This window comes from Gavia stellata, chromosome 6 (genome assembly GCF_030936135.1).
Source record: "Gavia stellata isolate bGavSte3 chromosome 6, bGavSte3.hap2, whole genome shotgun sequence".
Classification (NCBI taxonomy): domain Eukaryota; kingdom Metazoa; phylum Chordata; class Aves; order Gaviiformes; family Gaviidae; genus Gavia; species Gavia stellata.
In genome coordinates this window covers 21,972,288-21,990,922 of record NC_082599.1, presented here as the reverse complement: position 1 = coordinate 21,990,922, position 18,635 = coordinate 21,972,288, and the positions used below count along the sequence as shown (strand labels likewise).

Here is an 18,635-nt window from a genome sequence, read left to right as displayed (position 1 = left end):
ACATCAGTGGGACAAGAGAAAACAAATATACATCAGCAAATATAAAGGGAGATACATGAAAAAAAAAAAGGGTTTGTTTACATACAAGACTTTCACAAACCAAGCTGCATCTTCAAAAAGAATAGAAATCCAAAGGAAACAGTCTAAGTAGAAAGAAAGTGAGATTATGCCAAAATAAATATGGGAAAGAAAAGGGAGAATTCTGCATCAAGGCATCAATGATAAATAATTATATTATCTGGAAACGTCAACCCATAAGAAAATCAGGAAATCTATGTATACTATTGTGGAATAATAAAAAAATTGTGTTGAAAATACTTAAAAAAACCTTAAATACCTTCTTTGGAGTAGTGTAGTATTTGCTACAGGATGTTGTGTAGAGATACCAGTCTGAGCTGCTCCTTAGAACCAGTGTTGAAGCAGCACTGTTGCAGAATATGGTGCCAAAGGAGATGGTGTTGGAACAAAGTCTTAAATTTAGTTGCAATACATAAACAAAAGCATATGGCATACATTGTGATTCTTAGGGAATTTAAGAATGAAGTCAAAGAATTTTAATAAAAAATACGAAAGATGTCATTAATATCAGCAATTCCTTTATGGTATGCACAGTAGAAGGGCGGGGGGGGTGCCATTTGTTTTTGCAAGTATTGTATTTTCTGCATATTTTTGCATTGTAACCCTTCCAATTTTATTTCAATATCAGAAAATTAGTTACAAACAGAACCAGTTGTTGTAACTCATTGAGTTTTCAGAAATCTATGGTAAATTCTTTAGAATACGCCTGAAAAGATTAATTAGCCAACTGATGAATGACAACATCCAGAGAACCTTGGAGAACTAAGACTAGAGAGCTAGCCTATGTTCTGATGCAAAGCAAATTAAGTATGGGAATGACTATTTCACATGCATTATAATTCAAGCCTCAGTAATGTGGGACCCCAGTCCTGAAATGACTTGGATACATGCTTAAAATTAAATTTGTGCATAACTGTTGTCAAGATGACTTTGCTACTATGTATCTAGAAATGATGTAATAGAACAGAAGACCAGTATGTTGACTCCAATATACAAAATTATTCAGTGTAATAGAGATAAGGGTATTCCAAATCAACATGAAGTCCAGAAAGTAACGTTGGGTGCTGGGGGGGGGGGGGGATTAATTCAGTGAGCATAAAAGAAAGGGAAACATACAAAATACAGTCTGCTAGTTTTGAAAAGAACTGTAGCCAATCAAGACCGGTGTAGTAGGCAGCTCCATGAAAATATCTGCTCAGAATTTAATGAGTCAGAAACTCAAACAAGTTTCAACAGTAGCAAAAAGAAATAGAGATTAATCCTAAAAATGTGAAAATCATTATATAGTTTAAAGATATACACATATATTGACAAGATAAACTTCATTTAAAGAAGGATTTTAAGAGAAACGGATTAGTTGCGGGTCAGGAAATGGGCAGATGAATAGAAATATTTCCATACAAGAAAACTGACTTATAAAAATTATATTTGACTACTTCATTGCACAGGAGACATTCTGTAAGTGAACATAACAAAACCTTCAAAAGAATTATAACAGAAAGCCCTTGGTGGCTTTACTAGTATGTAATTAGAGAGAATAAATTCAATAGAAATTTGGGGTTTTTTTAAAATACTGTACTTATGCAATGCAATAGACTGCAGAAGCCTATGAAATCCTATAGCACCAGGTAACACAAAGGGATATGACTTTACATGGGTATCATAATATTCATTATTATGTTTTTATAGCTATAATAAACAAGATAGAGTTTTCATTCTTTAGGACTTGTGTTATGCATTAGACTAGGAAGAAATTTGAGCTATAGACATATTGTCTCATATTATAGCATGAATTGCCTTCTTTCAGGGTCCTGCATAATTCTTGGAAATATTCTGGTCTTTGCCAGAAACAAGATATTGAACTAGATTAAGTATTAATTTGATCAAATACAAGTATTCCTTTGTTGCTTTTGAATTGAAAATAACTGAGAGAGCAGTTAATGGTGATGACTCTTCGCAGTGATTTTTTTTTTTAAATGTTCTGTATGTACTTGATCTTACTTATGTACTTCATAATTTGTTTTCCCCATTTTTACTAAAAAAAAATAAATTATTGTTTTCTAATCCAAGGACCTCTTATGTTTTATTTTTGTTATTGTTTTGCATTTCTGCAGTCCATGTAGAAGTTTTGCTCATGTATTAGATTAGAGAAGTTTGTCTTATGGAATAGTTAAAAAAATTTCACTAGTAAGTCTTTTTGTGTGCATTTTAATTAAATTGGTTTTGAATCAGTAAAATCAAGGGCTACTCTGAATGCCACTAATGATGCTCCATTTAATAATTAGGGTAAATACAATAGCAGAATGTGTCTGAAGTCACCTATTGTATAATTGATGCTATTGTTCTTGCTTACAGATACTTTTCTATTACCATATGTATGGAGCTCACATTGGATCATTGATTGTCTACCAGAGGACTATGGTAAAAGATGAAAAAATTCTTCTTAATCTTACTGGAAACCAGGGAAATTTCTGGCAGCGCAAGGCACTGATCCTGACTGGAGATGGAGATGAAGATTTTCAAGTTGTCTTTGAAGGGATAGCTGGAAAAGGTCCCAAAGATGGCATAGCACTTGACGACCTCACGTTTTCCAGGGAGTGCTTACCATCCCAGGAGTTTTTACCAGCAGAACCCACAACACTGCCTCCAACAGGTATGTTCCTGCTATGGACAAACAATCTATGTAAGACTGGAAAGAATGAATAACAGCATTGCTTTCATTTCTTTGTCTCTCCTTCAAAAGAGAAATAGAATACATAGTCTGCTAAAGACACGTTGAAACCAACATGCTTTGAAGTAGCTCTTTGAAATTCTAATAAAATTATCTTAGGAAATAATTGTTTGGGTACTGAGTCAACATTATCCAGCCATGTATACTTAGACAATATCCTGCTTAATTCAGTGGGATTTATTTATCAATAGTTGTAAAATATAGTTATTGCAAAATAAAGAATTAAGAGTGGGACAGAGCCAATATGGGTAGATTGCAATAAGGCCAGCAGGCTTTAATGCTCTTTGGCTAGTGGGAATTCCTACTGATTTTGTTTAGGCATCATATCCACCTTCTTCCTGTGTGGTATGGTGCCAGCACTGGTGCAATTATTTGCACCATCCTCACTGCACAAGGGAAAAAAGACTCAGAAAAATTTTACCAAAAATAATAAAGTTCTGATGGGGATGGATCCCAATAACCCCAAGGTAAGAGCTGCTCCTGAAAGCACTGATATTTGCTGATATTTACTAATATTTGCTTGGACACAAATGATAAAAGAGAAACTCTTTCTGACAGAACAGGACAAATCTCTTTCCTCCTTCCACATTTATCACCAGAGCTACTGAAATATAAACCCCCAAAGTGGAATTTAGGAGATGCATTTTGTTCCTGGGCCTACTACAAATTTCCTGCATGGCTGCGGCAAGTCATTTTATCTCACTTCTCTGTCTTTCTGATCAATAAAACAAAGTTAATATTTCCCAATGTCAAGGACTACTGGGAGAATGGATCATTAATTTATGTGAGCTTCTTTGCTTTGTTACTGCTGCTAATGAGTAACCTTACCCTTTACGATATCATTAAGCACTACTCAGGCACTGGGAAATAACCCTGATGAGACTACATCAAACCTAAGAAATTACACTGTACTTTGTGCACAAGATAAGCAGGAAAGATATGGGCAATGTTTTCCAGATGTATCTCTGATTAGTTGCCAGCTACAGTACGTAGTATTGGCTTCCTACTTCTGTCAAAACAGTCATGGAAATTTATTTCAAGTGAGATTGGTATTTTAAAGTTCAGCTTTATATGAATGTTACCCCAAGAGGAACACTAGCTGAGATTTCTGATTCTTTATTTTTGATGTTTTCAGACTCTGTCCTCTTAATGGTAGATGCAACTCCCTGTGGCAATGTTAGAAACTTTAAAAGCTTTGGTTTTGATAGTAAAGGATGTTCCAAAACACTTTCGTGATGTATATAATAGAAAAGATACTAAAATCTCAGGAAAAAGCCACCAGCGACTGATTTCTTGGTGTAGCTCATCTAAGACGTACTTTGTGAACTTTGTAGATTCACAACACTTTGAGATAATGGTCTAAATTCATCCTTGTAGTGAAACATCTTTTCTATGTCAACAATTTTCACTTGTCCCGGGTAAGAGTTTACAAGCCACTGAGGGTTCCAAATTGCAGCTACTATTTAAGCAGTGGTACCTGTTTGGATCATTGCTTGAAATGTGGGCTTAGAAACCTGAGTATGAAATCTACTCCTGCCTAGAGAAATGTTCTGAACAGTGGCAAAATGAATGCTGGAGGCTGTGAAAAGTGCTCTGTGATGTAACTTTATAAACTAGAGCCAGCTGGAATGACCGTGATGATCAGCTGCAAAAATCTGGACTCCTATACTTCTCTGCTTATATGCAGAGACAAAGGGAGAGTTTAATCTAAAGTGAAACACTTACTTATATCCATTGCTCAGTTTTTTAAAAATTTCTGAGGATGAAGAACATCATGTAGCAGAGATCTGTTCCTTTCTTGTCTCCAGCAAGAGAGAAGATTTGCTAAGAAAGTTGAAATGTTTTCTCTCTAAGAGAGATTCATAGCTTTTGAGGTCTATTCTCATAACATGACAATACAGAATTGATGCTGATGCCTATTTTTTTGCCTGGTTAATATGCTTCCTCTGCTATATTTGGACACATGTTTCCTTTTTTCAGGACTTGCAAGGAGTGTCTCGTTCATTTTAGGTACTGAAAATAGCCCAGTGAATAGTAACTGTCATAATGTTTTCCTCCCGTTCTCTTCACTCAAATGAAGTTTGGTTATTCAGTGTTTTTTCTCACAGTTTGCACAGCTTACTTTGTAATTTTTATGACAAACCAATCTACAGCTGGTATTCTGCAAACTGAACAAACCACATTAAAAAAAATCTGATACAAGGGAGATTCTTCTGAGTCTTATGAGTAGTAACACCGTGTAAGACAAGTATACTAAGGTGGTCTGTGCATTTTATTTCTGCACACAGAGTGCTATGGCTATGGATATAGTGTAACAACTAAATAGAATAGAGTTATTAAGTGTTCCTATCTGTGACAGAGATTCTCACTGTTCAGAAGAATTGTTCCCTGACTCTATGTAAACTCTTTGCAGTTCTAAAGATTAAAAAAATACATTCTAGGGGGGTTGCTTTACTTCTGGGCAAACATGCAGTAATACTTAAAGGCTGAACACGAGCACTGGAGAACTAGAAAAAATAATTTTGAAAGTTAGCATTTTCATTTTCTGTAGACTGAAAGCATGCTATAGACTGTCTTCATGATGCTGCTTCGCAACAGTGACGCTGAAGTGGAAAGCCACTGAGAGCCGCTTAAAATGCTGCACCTGCGAGACAATAAACATCATTTTAGGCTGGTGCTTATAAACTCTTCACTGTATGAATAATGATGTATGGGGGAATATCATGTCCTACAACAGTACTGTATGTAGGAAGATACAAAGACAGTCTTGTTCTAACAGTGCTATTTATGCCTGTTGCTGTGTCTCTGCGGTGTGGCCAGATTCTCAAGTTAGACTCTGCCCTCTGTAAGGGGCTGCCTGTATCCACAGCCCAGGAACAGCCCTTGGCCACGCTGGAGCTTGAAAAGTTGCAATTCCAGCCCTGTTGCCTCTGAAATAACTTAGACCTTCCTATGGACCTGGCAAGCTGGCAAGATTGCGTAGGTTGGGTAGCATATTTTCCCCACACTTAACCACTCTTTCTCTTCATTTCAAAGATACAGTGACAGCTATTTTCTACATGCTTTTCCCAACATAATGGAGTTAATAGTTTTCAAAGTGATGGCCTTTCCGGGAGGCATTCACACCCACTTCTTCTTCATGAAGCAACCATAATTTCAAAGGGAGTTATACGATCCCCCCAAGAATGTTCACAGATTAAGATACTGTCTGACCATGCCCACGAAATGTGAGACCTTTGGCGTGAGTCATATTTTATACTTATATTTTTTTACAAAAATGACATCATGGATTTGACAACAACTTCCATGATCTCCAAATTTGCTTGTCCTCTCTCTTCTTTCCCTCCCTTCCCTCCTGAAGTATTGTTACTGGCTATAAAAATGGCAGATTCTTCCATCAGAGTTTCTGTTCATGTCTCCGTACCACTTATCTGGGAATACAACAGCTGCCAAGGGCTGTCTGATCAGATTAGCAGGCTACAATTGAGAAGAGTTATTCTGAGAGACAAGAGAACTGGTGGCTGTTGACTTCAGTTTTGTAGAGGAGACAGTTGTTATTTCCAACAAATTAAAAGAGATTCACTAAAGTTTTATGTGTGTCTTTAAGAACATAGGAATATTCACAGGAGATCACATTGAGGTCTGTTTCCCTTGATATCCTGATTCCAACACTGTCAATGAGATGCTGAGCAAGAACCAAAAAAGGACAGAAATATATGATACTTCCTCCTAATGTTCCTAATATTTCCTTTTCAGGAGACCTTATGAACCAAATGTGGTTTTGCATATGTAGTAAACCTTAATGTATTTGCCTTCTGTATGGAGTCCAGTTTCCCTGGGAACACATTCACAAGTTTAGCCCCCTCCTCATTTTTGTCAGCAAGTTGTACAGGTCTGCCACTTGCTGAGGAAGCAACTCCGTTTTCACCCTGTATCCTGTTTGATGTCTTTTACTGAAAATGGTGCTAAACAACAGGCAAACCCACCTACTCGGTATTGATCTCTATGCAATCATCCTTAAGCATCACTACATGCTGAAGGAGTTCCAACTTATTTCTTACACGGAAACTATTCTATATGTTTTCCTTTCTCTGACTTTTGAAAAAGTCTGCTATAATCTTTTGAGATTGTAAAATCAGGTCTGTATAGAGCATTTAGGAAATGAATGAACAGTGGAATGATACTGTAGCAAAAAGATTTTTTTTCTCTTTGTTGTCTTTCCTGATAAATCCTAGTTTTATTTACTTTGCCCTTTTTGAGCATTGGGCTGATGTGTTCCTGGAGCTATCTGCAATACTCTGCTGTGTCAATCCTTAGTAGTGGTAGTGATTGTAGCTCATCACCCATATGTGGCAAAGGGTTGTGTTGTTCTGTGTAACTCAACTAACATTGCATTTCATTGCCAGTCACTCAGGATGCAATTCATTTGCTTAACTGTGGCTGTTAACCGCCATTGTGGTTGTATAAAACACCTAACACACTTTCTTGGGGCTGGCAGCTATGTTACAGGGATTATAAGAAAGTCTGCTGCCCTGCCACGGTGGCTGATGTCAGGAAGGCTGCCCAGTGCATAACAAACACTGGATGCTGTCTCTTTAAGCAACTTCATTTTCACAAAATACTCTTCCTATTATTCATAGTTACTCCTAGCTCATATCACCCTGAATAACTTCGTATCACTAGCAGAGTTTCTTAACTCATCACTCATGCACTTTCCTGGTCTTTTATGAGTAAGCATTAAAGAATACAGCCCTGCTACATTTTTTTGGTTCATTGGTTGGTTTTTTGTTTGTTTTGTTTTGTTTTTTCCAGACTGGTTTTTGAATCATTTTAGCACAAATTTTTAATTCACAAACACCCCCCCACCCCCATCCCCCAAATTACAGAATTCAGCAACATAGCTAAAATTAAAGTAAATAAAGACAAAGGAAGAGAATAGTCAGGAAATCAGATCTGGCAAAATCTTTTAATTTGAAATATTACCCAAAACTTTAGAGTGTAATCTAAAGACCAAAAGATATTGCTTATATCACTCTTTCGCAGATATAACTAGATTTATAAAAATTTACAGACACATAAATAGAAATAACCTTGGCAGTTATTCTAACTAATATATAATTACAAGAACAATCATGCTTCATTGTGTAAAGTGGTCTCCTACTGAAAAAAGGAAAAAAATATCTCCTTATGCAAAACTAATTGAATAACAAAGCATTTGTTATTCGATTGAAGCAACCAGCATTGACCATTGTCTGAGAGAACAAGATGTGAAATAAATAAAGTAGAATGTCTAAAACACTTTAAAACCAGTTCTGGGAAAAAAACAACCAACCAACCAACCAAAAAACTAAAAAAACCACCAACAAAAAACCAAGCCTATAAAGAGTAGTCATATTTTCTGATATGCCCCTGAACTTTTGGAAGATAGAATATACCTATATAATTGCCTTAATTGCATACAGTAGCTTGTAAAAATTTCTTTCCTTCTTAATTAGTACCTGAAGAGAAACAGACTCTCAGATGTATCTAGCATGAAATTCCATGCAAGTGGCAATTTTAATTTTCACCTATTTGTGAATAGTATGAAAAGTTCATGGTTATAGTCTAGACCTTCTAAAATAATAAATTGACATGTTTATTTTTTTCTCTCTCCTTTCTGGTACAAGATATAGTTACTCCATACTTTTTAGAAAAATGGTGGAAATACTGTAGAATAAGTAGATTCGTTTAGTAGCGGTCATGCATACAGGTGACTTGAATCCTGTGTTCAGTTTTGGGCCCCTCACTACAAGAAGGACATTGAGGTGCTGGAGCATGTCCAGAGAAGGGCGATGAAGCTGGTGAGGGGTCTGGAGCACAAGTCTTATGAGGAGCGGCTGAGGGAACTGGGGTTGTTCAGCCTGGAGAAGAGGAGGCTGAGGGGAGACCTTATCGCTCTCTACAGTTACCTGAAAGGAGGTTGCAGAGAGGTGGGTGTTGGTCTCTTCTCCCAAGTGACTAGTGACAGGACAAGAGGAAATGGCCTCAAGTTGCGCCAGGGGAGGTTCAGGCTGGATATTAGGAAAAAGTTCTTTACTGAGAGAGTGGTAATACAGTGGAATAGACTGCCCAGGGAGGTGGTGGAGTCACCCTCCCTGGAGGTATTCAAGGAGCGTGTGGATGTGGCATTGTGGGACGTGGCTTGATGGGCATGGTGCTGTGTGGTATGGGTGAGTGTTGTGTTTTTGGTTTTGGTTTTTTTTTTTTCCTTTTGTGTGGTGGTTTTCATGGGTGGGTGGGGTTTTTTTTGTGGGGGGTTTTTTTTTGTGTGTGTAATCGTTGGACTTGATCTTACAGGTCTTTTCCAACCTTAGTGATTCTGTGATTCTGTGACTTGAATTCAACTTCTACATATATTGTCCAGCTGTTATGAAAAAAATTATCTTTTTTATTGACAGTGAAGGAGACAAAGTATATTGCCTAGATTTTCACATTGTATTTTCTGATCCTATGAAGCTTTCCCCAGCTAAATTCCAAGTCAGTGTAATCACTGTACTTCATCAATTTAACAGGAAATATCTGCCCTTGGGCCACCTATTTCGTTCTACAGTTGCTGCTTTTCGTTTTTTAGTAGCTAGGACTATGATTTATCTCCTTTGTTTTTGAGCTCCAGCCTTACTAGATTGTATGATGGTTTTAATGATGAAAACAATGTGCCCATTTGCTAAACTAAAAAATTTTCCCATTTACTTATAGTAGTCTAATTTGCAAAACAATTCCAAAAATTTAGAATCAGTTGTAATTTTACAGATACATTGGAGTTAAAAATAATTTTTTTTCAACATTTTCTGGCAATTCAAGATGCACTTCTCTCCATAACTGATTGCAATATTGGTACATACAATAAGGCACAGATAATTTGCAGAAGTTTATCAAAATTTGTTACAATTTTATCTCAAAGCAATAAAATGTTTCCCCTAGTTGTTCCCAGACTTAATACCTTGAATGTGAAATAAAGCTCAAAGACTTTTTGGATCAGCAGTCAGAGCAGAACTTGGACTGGGCCCATAACTGATTACAGCTCTGGAAACTGGACAACAGAACATGATTAATGTTGTCTAAGGTCCTTGGAGATGGGGTACTGTCAGCACTTGTTTTTCTGTTTTGCAAAACAGTTTAACATCTCCAAAACTTTCCTTCACTCTTGGGCATCCCCACACAGGTTTCTGAGAAACACATCACAAAGCAGACATCCAAATAAGTGTCAGGTCAGGAGAAATGAATTTTCAGTGCTGGCAGTTTGAAGTGAGTCTCTGAGGTGAGGGCAGGTATTTATATCTATGTTCATGGTATGAACTGGTGATTCCTTTTGGCAATGGTTAGCTGGGGTATGGGAATAGCTTTTCTAACCAGAGGCAAACTGTTCCTGAAAGTGCAAGAGAAATTTCTGATACTATATTTATAGAGGAGAACCCTGTTAAAGAGCCCTGCTCTTTTATTTTCTCCCTACTGGGAGAACTAAGTAAGAAGACTTTTACCATATCTAAGCTTTCCCAGGACTATCAGTGATACTGGCATTATTAGCTCAGATTATTCCCTATATATTACATATTCTGCACACAGAGCCTGCCTCTGCCTGGGTGAACTGAGAACATGAAAGCTCTAACCCTGCTTTGCATTCCAAGAACTACCTAAGACATTAATCTTACTTGAGTGTAATTATTACTTTTTTCTTGCACATCTAGAAGTGGAGAAACAATGCTGCAGTAGAGGTAATTCTTAGAAATACCAAGTGTGTTTACTATTAAGTCTTGCACCATCAGAAGCAATTTGAAAAAAAAAGTTGTATTTTGCAGTATCTAGTCCTATTTCACAGTATCTAGTCCTATTTTACCTTTAGTGCAGTACACCTTTGGTGGGCATTTGAATTGTCTAGACATCCTGGAACAAAGTTTCCATGTGTGGTTATGACTGCAGGCATGTGTGTGCTTCTTGTATCTCCCGCTATTACTGTAGGAAACAAGCTGAACTTGAAGTGGCTTTTCAGCACATACTCATCAATAGTTACTGTATCTTACTTTCCTAGTTACAGTGTTTACTTTTTCAATATGATGTACATTAGACAAAAAAAACTTTATTTTGCATAAGATATTTGTAAATTTTATTTGAAAGCTCAGTTTATATTTTGTGCTCTATATCAAGGAAGATTTGAGGCAATTCACTGCACAGCTTCATTTTCATTCTGTGATTTATTTTGTTCTCAAACTTCAACAGAATATGCCTCCCAAGTAGAATGCTACTGTAGCTCTCACAAGATACCTAAGTAACTATCACAAGATGTGCCTGGATTGCTGTTTAGTGGTAGGATAAACAAAGTTAATAAACAAGTAAGTTGTAAAAGGGCTGTTAACTGTCAAAATGTACAAAGTATTCCTGGATGTGGAAGGACCACATTCAGTTTACGCTCAAAAGTCAGGTCACCTCACATGCCTTGCACAGGGAGAAGAGATTGAAGAAAAGGAAATTCAAAAAAGTGCTTTTCTGAGTTCTGGAACTTCCAACTATCCAGAATACAAGCAAAGGTTGTGTCACCATGTCACCAGTAATCACAGAAGTTGTCCTCCAGAAAAAGTGATGGGAGGTTATTGGCTGAGGCTGCATGGTCTTCACCAAGCATAGGGGAAAAGGAACTAGCAGATTTTCCTTTTCATCTAGACAAGAGAGGGACTATGTCAGTGAACTGGAGAGAACAAAGATTATTTTCTCCACCTTTTTATTTTAGTAAACACTGCTTTATTTGAGGAAAGCCCTTAATATTTTTGTGCTGCTTTCTTAGGTATCTGAGTAAAAATTAAAGTTGGGGGGAGAGATAAACAAAACCAGCTTAACATGCATAATGAATCTTTAAGTGAAGTAAACCCAAATTGTATCAGACTTATCTAAGATGTGAAATATTTAGTGACATTTAGCTCCAAGTAAAGACTTCAATCAGATGTCATATACATCCAGGTGTATTCAAGCTGTGTCAGGTATCTAAATTCCGATTACATTCTATGTACTATATTGTTCTTTTGCTGCCCAGCCACTCAGGACACGTACAAAGGCATCTATTGTTATTTGTGATGCAGTAGGGTGTCTAAGAAATCCCCACAGTGCTGACAGGTGTATAACACAGGATGCATGGAAAGTATATGCCCATCAGGGATAGCAGCTGGTGACAAGGAATGACGTCTTACACTTTTTGAGATGCTATGTGTGTGGGCAACCAAATAAAACTCTAGGTTTCTATTTTAGCATGATATGATCACTCTTTGAAATCCAACAATCATTACCAACCAGATCCCCAACAGTTTTAATGGCAACTTAGACACTTAGCTTGCCTACATGTAAACATAAAGGTATATGTCTCTTTCTGACCTGAATGCTATCTAAGTTTTTATTTTAGAACTCTTTTTGACATAGTTTTATTTTCATCATGCCTTACAGGTCTCTTTCTTTTCCTAGGTTGGTTTAGATTTGCTTTATCAGAAATGTTTTTTGAGTTTCCTTGCTGCTATCTTAAGCAGAAATGACTGCCAAGTTATGAGCAGTTAGGTTGACAACCTCAGAGTGCTGGAAGGTATGGAGTGTTTCCCATAATACTGGTGCAGTATCTCGTCTATGCGATGTGACACAAGCTCATTTAACTGTAGACTAAGCAACTGTTGTGGGACGGCAGTCCTCTCCCTATGAGGTCTGCTTCTGGTCATGTTCAGTGGCTACAACCTGCCACTCTGTGTGGCTCTATTAGCATTTCCCTTTCTCATGCACCTTACAGAGATGACATTTTGTCTTCATTAGATCCTTCTATTCTATTCTAAATCTTCTCCCTTCGAAACTCTCTTGCTTCTTGCATCTACTTTCACAAGGTGTCACCTCAGGCCCTCAGCCTCTCCTTTTGTTGATTCTACTCAGACCAGGTCATTACCATTTTTGTATATGGAAGTGCAGTAAAGCTATCACACACCTGGATACTGCAGGTATTCAAGACTGAGGCATTAAGGAGGCACTAATTTAGATTCAGGACATTACACTCACACTGAATGGTCTCTGAAAGGTAGTACTATGAAAACTAACGCTGCCAGTATTACTGTACAAAGGTTTCACAGCAGAGGTTGAAGATGATGGCTGATACCAGGTCAGCTTCAGAGCAAAATTTAAAAGGTCAGAATACTGCCTTCAAAATACTAGAAATTAAGAGATTGGAAATAATTCATAGCTGTTACAGGAGAAGGACTTCAAATATGCATCCTTGTTTAGTCTATGTTTACTTTGTAGATCTTTTATTTCTTTTAAGGACTTTAATATTCTGTGTGTTTTGTCCAACACTGCTATTTTTTAGAGACACCTAGTACAAGATTTTTACCTTGATAAAATGTTTATGAATTGGCTGCATAAATATTTATACATGACATCTTTACCTTGATAATATTACAGTTCATCTTGAGGATATGTAAAGCATCATTTAAATATTTTGTCAAAGGCTAGAATGTGCCTTGTTTGACAGAAAGGTTTCCAAACTAATATTTCTAGTAAATGTCATTCCATAAGGCTGAATTAAGTTATAAGGTCTGCTACTAGCACAACAATAGCCAAATATCTGTCTTCTGACAGATGCCTTTGCAGCTGTGTAGGATATGATATTTTCCAGTTTTCTGTTTATCATCTGGGTTTTACGGAGCTATTTGCAATTATGTGGGGTTTTAAGAAAAACCTGAATTGTTTTCCAAATAGATTAAGTAGTTTCCATAATTCTACTGCTCAAATTCTACTGCTTTTTGATTCCAGATCTTTTCACTAGTTGAATGTGTGCTTACATTTGTAGAACAATATAGTTTATGAGCACATATTTTGTTGAACATTGTCTGGAGCACTTCTTGTAACTAGATAAAGAATGCACAAGCATTTAAAGACATGATATCAAAAATTCATTTATTAGCATGTTGAAAACTGACTTGAGAAATTATTTTCTACAAAAGACAACCTATTGTTGTGATGAATTTGGGGATGATGTGGTAAGACAAGGTGTTACATCAGAAGAAAATTTATACCAATTTTAATGAATGAGACACAGAATGTCAATGTAATTTTTTTTCATAAGAGTAATCCTACTTTTCTGAACAGTTCTAATAACATACTTCAATGCTAAGTATCTAAGAGCTGACTAGATAGAGAAATGAGTGAAACTGGAATCTGAAACACTATTTTTATACTGTGATAAATGATCACAGAGTAAAGGTCAACAAAAATGATTTAAAGATTAGTTTCTGAATCTCAGTATTAATTAATCCATGTTGTTTAACTAAAATATTTTTAATCTTACAATTAATATTACTATGCATACTTTGTGTAATTAACTAGTTAATTAAAACATTTTAATTGTAAGCATTAGCTGGTTTTCTTTCCATGTATACTAAAGATCATAATGGAAATAACAAGATATGTTATCCTAGGGGGAAGGACAGCAGAGAGACAGGATGGGAAAAAAAAATTTAAAATGTTATATTCTTCAGTTTTAGATGAAAGAAGGTCATGCAAAGCAAAAGTTTATCAAGGACAATTCTTTGTGTTTAACATTTTACTGAACAGTTTTTCATTTAGCAAATTTCTTTTTTAATTTTTTAAAAACAGAAATGTGACGTTCATCAACAGAAATTAACTGTGCCTATTTAATAGCCAATTATAAAGTAAAAAAAAACTATCTACTTCTTGAAGTTAAAAGGAACACAGCCTGTCCACCAGACCAGGATTTATATCTACTCTGTCCCTCCCAATGGAACACATACATTTGCTTGTCCCCTGCATTTCTATATATACAATCACTTGCACAGTCCTAGAGCTAATAATGACTTTTAATACTCAAACTTTTTGAGACTGTAAACTTGGGAAACACAGCTGAAATATCTCTTCTTGTGATATTTTGACATTTTTTTGCTTCTGCAAAAGACCAGCACACACTGAAAGGCTCTGTGCAAGCAGAATGTCTGTTCTAAAGTATTTCCCTACTGAGAAAATGTGTAACAGCTACTCTGGTCCCCTTTCAAGTGACAATATCAATAGCAGGTTATAATTATTCCATGGTTTTGATCATAAGCTTTTAAGCCTTCTTCTCTCTTATTAATAATTCTTAACACAAATATTTTTAGTGGAATATATAAAACATAATTAGCATGATAGATAACAAGTTACTTTGTCTAGTGATCAGGAATAAACAGTGGCCTACACAGCAAATAAAGATTCACCATCCAAGAGAGAAATTTTATTTTTATTCTTAACTTTTTTGCAATAGGCTAATAAATCCTCAATAAATACTCTCTGAAGCGAAAATTTTGTGTCTCTCTTCACACAAGAAGGAAAAGGTCCTTTCTGTAGTAGAGCTGTTGCTGTTCTGTTATGCCAGGTAGGGACAGAGATGGCTTCATATTCATCCTACAACTTACTCCCTTTGGAATCAATTTCTGTGAAGGATGCTTATGTGATTCTGTGTAGTGACTTTTAGGAGATGTACAGACATCCAAATGTAAACACCCAAGAGGATGACTTCCAAGTAGATGCTATACATTGGTCAAAAAGCTATTCCAGTCATGAAGCTAAAGTAGTAAGGCTGTTATAACCCAGGGAGAGTACAATTCTTTCCTTCTGTCCCTGAAGAATAACCCAGGATTGAGGCTCTGAGTTGTGAGAGAAGATTTGCTTCTTAGTGGAGATAGTTATAAGTGCTGAAATTGCTAACATGAGAGCTTGGCTAGCCAAGCCAGTATTCAGTATTCTAGTGCCTACAAAACATGATCTACTGATTTGTGAACTTGGAAAGACTCAGAGATGTATTTGAGATTTTAAAAAAATCTTGAATTTGGATGCCCAACCTTAAATTAGTGAGAACTAGTTTGGCACAAAGTAGAAATGCCACAGGAAAAGTCTTTCTCATGATTTTGTCACAGCCATAGATAATAAAGTTATTCTTCTGTATTTTGAAGTTGTCTAGTGTTGTGTGGCTAGGCTTCAAAAGAAGATTGGTGTAAAAAAGTATTACGCTTCTGTTGGACTTTCAGAGGAAGGTTTGAGACAGGTAAATATGAGGGATTTGAGTAGTATTGTTTTTTTGGTTTCAGATCTGTTTGTACTTTCTTCTGTGTTTCCCTTACCCTCATTTCTGAGTGGAAGAGAGCTGAATGGCAGAGTTTGCATGCAAATCAGTGTATCTGAATGGGTCATGAATAAATTCAGGCTAGATTCTAAAAGAGTGCCTTATCTGAAATCCAAAAAATAGCCTTCCAGTAACAGCAATGGAGAAAGTTACTGATTATATTGAAGGCAGAGGAATTGCTTGAGGTTGTTGCCTTTCACAAAAGTGAACTAGACCTGGTGATTTGAGCAATTTCTGTTAAAGTCCAGGTTCCTATGAAATGGGATAAAACAATTTCATCGGGTCTCTCTTTTCAACCATAAACTTTTCTGCTGTTTCCTTGTTCAGTCACTTGCTAAGCTTATGTGCTACTATTTGCTTACCTCAAAGAGTGCTGCTAAACATGAACACATACTGAACTGAGGTACAGTTAATAAAGCTATTATTGCTTTGGGTAATAAATTATTGTGCTGGATTGGACTAACGTTAAATGAGCATAATCAATAAAAAATGCTTTTTTCTTAATCATTCATACTGGCTGGAAAAAAATAAGGAACAGAACTACTTGATCACATTAGGAGACATTAACAGTATAAGTGACATTAGAGTGCACAGATTCCAAATGCAATTGTTGTTACATGCAGAATTTTACTTCAAACCTCTTATGCTGACCTTACAGGTATGTTTTTTATCTTTTTCTTTCATTGTTTGAGGACAAACATGACTGTGACACAGAGGAAAGAGAAAAGCTGACTATATTAGAACCTATGTTTCTAGATAATTTAGATCTCTGAGTTTTTCCCTGCAACAATTACTCCATTATCACATGCACATTAACAACGATTTAAGGGTTAGATTTACATTCATAAATAGTATAGATCCCCACCTGATAATAGCTATACATAATTTGTTATTTTCCCCTTTGAATAGTGAACAGTCTTATGCCACTTTAAAGCCATTCCTGGACCACCTCATAGTGTCTAACATCAAAGAGCATACAAGTTCCTGGAAGAGACTTCTGAGGTCTTGCAGATATATAATGCAATCACTCTTTTCCTGATTAAACCATGTCTTTTTTCATGCCTTTATTTACCAGAGAAGGGGTTTCTAAATGTGATAGTTTATGGTTTTGATTCTTAATGGTTCTGAGGTTATTACTGGATCTGATTACTGGAAAGGAATTCTCTTGTGTCTGTATGTGGAAATGGACAAGATAAGAAAACAACTGAGGAAGTTTGGGTTGTTGGAGGAGCCTTCATCAGCTCTTTGTCATGGGAGAAACTTAGAAGGTTAACAGTTTCTTCTCAAAGTCCCTTTTGCAAATGAGCTCAAGCTGTTGTTTTTTAAACTTTGGGTTGCTGAGAATGCAAATCAATATGTCAAGGTACTTGAGAGGTTTACAAAATGAAAAATTCAAACGTTTGCACTCAATCCTAGAAAAAACAGACTATTTATAAAGAAGGAGCTGGCAATGCATAGGAGTGTTCTTTTTTCCCAGCACTTCAACTTCCGAAAGTCTTTAAAAAGTCTTGTAATTTCCAAAGCTTTACTTTTGAAATGAGATACATTTTTCACATTCCTGTGCTGACAAGTCATTATTACTATGCATCATCAACTGTGATGAAAGCACTTTACTCTGTGTCCTTGGGTTATACTGGTAAGATATTAGAGGAAAGATGTTCTTGTTAACCTTTTTTCTTTTTTTTAAGGACACATACAATTCAATCATAGAGTAATGTCAACTCAGAGCAAGAATGATAATGGAGTAATTGTTGCAGGGAAAAACTCAGAGATCTAAATTATCTAGAGAGCCCCTATCCCTGGGATGTCAAACTCTGCTGATTAATTACTCTGGCCTCTATATCAGGTTATGGTTCTACAGGAACTCTAGCTTTGATTTAGGAACAGGTATACTTCTAGCTATGTGAACGTAAATAAAATCTTTTGAAAATATTTAGCTTTTCAAGCATGCTGACATGTTATTCTGATACTTCTGAAAATTGTAAACTATCCCATTCATTTGATTTGGAGTTTCGTTTGGAAAACTTAGATGATACCATTAAATATAAAATGTTTAAGAAGCACAGGTTTAACAACTTTTGGAATATCCTTATTACCAATCTGTTTCCTGTGGTTCTGAAACATGATTTAGCTTGCTGGTGATTTTAAAGGAGTGCTGACATAAAATAAGAACTGAAAAAGAAACAAGTTTAAAGTATGTGAATTAAGTGTTAAATGCTTATGACTAGAGTCATAACTAGTGTAATCCCATATACAATCATATTTTTGCTATTTTCTAGGAGTTCTGATCTTATTTATCTTTATCAGTTTAATTATCATACTTAATTTATGTCCATTAAGTAAAGATATTTCAAGGACCACGTTCAAGGAGATTGGAATCTCATGGACAAATTTGAGATTTTAATCTCTGTTTTGTAGCTACTACAGGCATGGGTAAACATTTACTTTATCTGCTATAAATTCTCATAATTATATAAGCAAATTAAGGTCTGCAACTGCACTTTGATTTTTAAAACCAATAGGCACTACTATTAATATGTAAGTTAACCCCCTGTATAACACTAACCAGGTTTTCACCTAGAGTTATTCTTGTTTTATCAAGTAACTTTTAGTTAAACTAAAGTCTTATCTCTTGGGAAAAAAAATCAGTCTTTATTTAAA

The 18,635-nt window shown here is 36.0% G+C and overlaps 1 protein-coding gene across 1 annotated transcript in view; it reads left to right on the top strand.

Annotated features, from left to right (window-relative positions):
* Positions 1–18,635, top strand: part of MALRD1 (MAM and LDL receptor class A domain containing 1) — a 277,676-nt gene that overhangs the window by 113,211 nt on the left and 145,830 nt on the right. The window contains exon 25 of the mRNA XM_059818810.1: positions 2,434–2,731. Coding sequence (XP_059674793.1) covers positions 2,434–2,731 — 298 coding nt within the window. The remainder of the gene's footprint in view (positions 1–2,433; positions 2,732–18,635) is intronic.